General features: G+C 37.6%; 1 protein-coding gene across 1 annotated transcript; it reads right to left on the bottom strand.

The window, feature by feature from the left end:
* Window positions 1-336: 336 nt before the first annotated feature.
* LOC114414714 (protein RMD5 homolog) lies at window positions 337-3,867 on the bottom strand. The gene is made up of 2 exons (XM_028379089.1): window positions 3,712-3,867; window positions 337-1,748 (listed from the first exon to the last, which is right to left on the bottom strand). Exon 2 carries the CDS (start codon window positions 1,689-1,691, stop codon window positions 531-533), a length of 1,161 nt encoding a protein of 386 aa, XP_028234890.1. The 5' UTR covers window positions 1,692-1,748; window positions 3,712-3,867; the 3' UTR covers window positions 337-530.
* Window positions 3,868-5,075: the final 1,208 nt, after the last annotated feature.

The following is a 5,075-nucleotide window of genomic DNA, read 5'->3' as shown; positions in this document are numbered from 1 at the left end:
CGCGAACATCCCTTTTTAAACACAACCATCAAGAAAAGTGGTGTTATCAAAGGTGATAAATAGGTTTTGCTGAATCCATTTAGGTCAGTCCATTGCAGGCAAAGAAAATTTTAGGCTAAGGCATTATGGACTGAAAGTTAGCCTTTGCTTTCTTTCTGCACCATACGTTTTGCTTCTTGCACCCCATAGGAGTTTCGAATTAATCATGTTTTTAATCATGACGCTGATAACTTCATATGTAAACGGTAAAAAGGAAGCACGTTGCAATAGAAGTAGGAATCGTCATAGTTCAAGCCATTCATTGACCCATTGGGCATTGGGAGAGGAAAAACCAGCTTTAAGTGTATCAAAACTTATTCAAATAATGAAGGACTTGCCAGTCATATCCAGATTAAAAAGAATTTCTATTTACAACAAATTTATGAAATACACAGAGATCACAACAAGGCATGGGCCTTTGCAAACGTGGTTACACCTATTGCTAACACAGGATTGAATTTATACAGGAGTTTCATACAAATCCATCAACATCAGAAATATAGCTGCTTGCACTGTGCTGCATCAATATCAAAGGGACAATATGGGCACTTAAACACTTTTGTGCTATTCTTGGACATCTTCAAGATAGACTGCTTGCAGAGGACATGGCCACAGGACATTAACATCGGAGGGTTATCCTCGGTTGCTTGTTCCTTGGAGACAGGACAAACAAAAATAGAATGGAACTGGAACTCACGGTCCAACTCAACCGGCACCGGTAACTGGTTCATAGACTGCCATTCATTCTTCTTCCCTGCCATGACATTCATAAATTTGAGGAGTGGTGGCAAAACCTGGACCCCTGCTGCTACAGTCACGCTCAATGGACTATTATACGACTGTCCCAAAAGATTGCAGAACTGCCTTTTAAGTTCCTCAGCCAACTTATCCCAGTTAGATGGTGATAGTAATGCATGGTAAGGAGAACGATCAAGCTTTCCCGTCCATAGAAGACAGCCCATAAGTTTCTGAATATCGGTCATGTGACTGGTAGCAAAAGGAGAAAGGTGCATTCGAGCATAATGAAGAGCTTCCTCTCTACTTCCATTTTGAAGTACTTTCACAAATTGCATTGAGTGAAGTTTCAACACAATATCAGATCCACTTTGAGCAAGTTTGTCACCATTAGTGGAAGCCCAGTTGAGGGCTGGCTCTAGGTTCTGATTCTGCATGGCTTCAAGTATTTGATACATTTCCACGAACGGAAATTTCATAATGGCTGCGGATTCAGGCTCTCCAACCACACTCATAAAATGGTCCCCTATCTCAAAAAGGCCCTGGTGATAAAAATGGTTAGCAATTATTTGGTTTAATGTATGTCTATCAATGTCGATATTTCTGTAAGCCTTGGATATATCAGGGTTGAAATGTTTCTCAAGAAGCTTCCCATACTTGGTGAGTGCTACATTTAGCTCCTTCTGTGTACCTTCCATTTGACTAAGTGGAGCAATTAAAAGAAAACTGGCCTTAAGCTCATTCAGGACAGTTTTATAATCAAGTTCATGGTCAGTGTTATTCGCTGACTGCAGTGTGTCTAAAACACTCTCAATTTCCTGTCTGATCTGATCAATTGCTTCTTGAGTCTTGGAACAAGATAACTTTTGCTTCTTAGTAACACGGTCAAAAGCATCTTTTATAGTACTCAGCTCCATATTGAGTATTAACTGTATCTACAACTTGTGATGGCTTGAAGCTAAGGTGTGATGCACCTGCAAAAGTTCATAGTGTTAATACAACTTTTAAGAACAACCATGCAAACTACTGGTACCACAATTTGAAATGTTTTTATTCTTAAAACAAATACATAAAAGAAAAATTCATTGAGAGAGACATGGAATACAATGCAAGAGAAAATAGGAACTCTCCCAAAACAGAGTATACCACAATAATGGAAAAACCCCATTTCCAACTAGAGAGAACAGGAAGTGAACTCACATTTTTCCCAACTTGTTATGAATTAAGAAAATACATATTTGTAGTTAGGATATGAATTATGGAACAAGTGTTGTTAAAGATACAGTCATATAAGTGCAAATGTGTTTATTTTGGTATGAAAAGAATGAATACTTAGTGGTAGAAAATATCATATTATTAGAAAACTAATTCAGGCCAATCCAAATCATTGCAACAGAATACATATCCCCCAGCCCTCTCTACATGGCATCCCCCAAAGTATCCATACAAATAATGCCTGGAAAACATAGCCATTAACTACTTGAAAAGTTTATAAATGGTATCTATAATTATTATCATAAGATAAAAGGTGTAAACAATCTCAAGACCAATAACTAGATTTCGGTTAGGACACTCCTGGCTAATTAAATCCCTTTTAATTTGTTTTGTGTGTGGAAGTGTGCACACTCGTGTGTGTTTGCAGAGCTCCAAGTGAATAATGTACTTCGAGCAGCAAACAAAAACAATTCATATTAATTATCTTTAGGCATTCATACTAACTGAGACTGATCTTTTCAATTTCGAAGAGGGGAGGGGAGCAAAATCCCTCCTTGTTCAATTTTTTATCCCCTCCAATATTGGGCAGATTTGGACTTTGAAGGGGAGGGAGAGGGGATTTAAAACTTTTCAAGTAACTAAAATATCTTATGTCTTGAAATTTAAAATTATAAGGATACAAAAGTAAATTAATTTTTAAAATCCCTCTCCTCCCCTCATGAACCAAACACGGAAAGGGCTACCTCCCCTCCCCTCCCCTCAAACAATCCCTAAACAAATAATAATAACTACAAAAATACCATGAAAGAGACTCCACTCACGTAGAGGAACTTAAATTCAGGTGTAGACAAATAATCGACAGCAATTTAAGTATAAAAAAAATAGAATCAGAATAAGCAAACTGCTTACATATTCTTTAGCCTTGGTTAGAACTTAGAAGATACCTAAGTCCTTTTAACAAGGCTTTAAAAAGAGTAAGTTCTCAAAGATTAAACTATTACAAACCCATTTCCATTAGTCAAACAAGCATATGCCTCTATCTACAAAAGAAAAAATATTCCCAAGTCTACATCATGTTTTACAATAACTTGTCTCGTCTTACTCGTGACGTCCACTAAATGGTCTACAACGAAAAAACCAACAGAACCTATCTGCCTTAAAGTAATTTCCACTAATATCTAACATACAAGAATATAGGTCCATTATAAATTGAAGAGAGCATATTAAAGATCGGCAAGAAGCTGAATCAAGAAACAATCACTATGCAGATCAAATCCCTAACAATATAAAGTTGAATTTGGTTCCTTTCCCATCACAATTCCCCAATTTGAAATCTAAGTTCAACTCAACACACAGCATAAATACCATTATTTTCACTTCAAGCTCAAAATTCCAAATTATGTCACAAAAAACCGAAACAAAAACTCGAAAAGCCAGAAAGAAAGATAAAATCCAAAACGCAAGATTCGAAGAAGAAGAAACGGTCGTGCTATCAGACACAATAACATGAAAAAATGACAGAGCTTGCAATAGTAAATTACACAAAGCTAATAAAATCGTTTGTTATTAATCGAGTGAACCATGTGTCATACGAAGCCAACTTGTTATGTTTATTTATGAAGAAGAAATAAAAAAAAAAGTAAATAAATAAATGTGAGCGAAGATAAGGATAAAGTTTTGCGTAATATAATTGGCAGAAAAGGGGGGAAAAGAGAAGCTTACTGGAAATGGAGGTAAAAGATCTGGTGAGGCTGGTTAGGGCAGAGAGCAAAAGAAGGGAGAGAAAGGGATGGCTGTGTTGTGTGCGAAGATGGGAAGTGGTAAGGAAGGGAAGGGAAGGGTTACGTGTCCTTCATTCATGAAATCGAATGATTGACTCACTGTGTCTAACCCACTTTATTTCTGCCAAACGTGACCTCAAACCACAGGCTTTTACTTCCTGCAGTTCCTATTTGCTTATTGCACCCCCCGAAATAATTTGGTAGGACAAAATTGCCCTTTAGAGGCAAAGACTCCGCACCCCAACCCACTCTCTATCCTCCTTTGCATCGCCGCAAGAAACCCCGAACCCTCCCCCTTCTTATGTCGCACCTACCCCTGTTCGCTAGCCTTCTTTGCATCCTAACCTTACACTGACCCATTCACCATAAATCCTTGTGCCCCAACACCTTGACCCATTCACCTATACCCCAACATTCCTCCAATAATTCAAGCGAAGGTGGAGGCGAAGCTTGAGGAATGACGACGATGTGAAGAAGGAACGGGAACGATAGTGAAGGTAAGTGTTCCCTTTTTTTTATTCTATGGAATCCCTCTTCCCCTAATTTGTTGCCCCTTCCCTTCCCCAACTATGCAACTTAAGGGTGGTTTAGGTTCAATGGGTTGCAAACAAATCTGGAACGAGCAATCCAAAATTCGTACCCTTGAATTCCAAATTGGATACTCCAAAAGGCCTTGAACATTCCAAAACATGTGTTCCATAATAGGTGTTGAATCCACAAGGAAAATTGGTAGATATGCCACTCTTCTTTAGGTAATTAACATTGGTTATAATTTTGCTATTATATTAATCATGATATGTACTTACTATATATTTTTTCTTTGTTGTTTTTTATAAAACAATGATGAATTTATGAATATTTTCCTATCATTGGTGTGAGGGATCAAAACTCTAAGCCCGAATATAAAACTCTTCAAGTATACACCATTTGAGGTAGCCTCAAAACAAGAAACAAACTCAACCTCCATAGTGGAAGTAGCAGTCAAGGATTGCTTTGCACTTTTCCAAGATGTTGGACAAGTGGTCTCAATAACTTAAGAGGGGGGGTGAATTAAGTGTCAAAATTTTCTCACTAACAAACTTTAACCCCCTTTTAAATGATAGACTTAGAATGCAAAAGAAGAAGAAGCAATCAATTTAATAATATTCTTTTAAATGCGCAAGACAAAGTAAACTACAATAAAATAACTGAGATAAGGGAAGATAGAAATGCAAACTCAATTTATACTGGTTCGGCCACTTCCCGTGCCAACGTCCAGTCTTCAAGCAACCCACTTGAGATGGTTATCATCATCAAAAAGGGGGA

The sequence above is a fragment of the Glycine soja genome, chromosome 1 (genome assembly GCF_004193775.1).
Source record: "Glycine soja cultivar W05 chromosome 1, ASM419377v2, whole genome shotgun sequence".
NCBI classification, from domain to species: domain Eukaryota; kingdom Viridiplantae; phylum Streptophyta; class Magnoliopsida; order Fabales; family Fabaceae; genus Glycine; species Glycine soja.
Note: the sequence above shows the minus strand (reverse complement) of the source record. Positions and strands in the feature narration are given on the sequence as shown.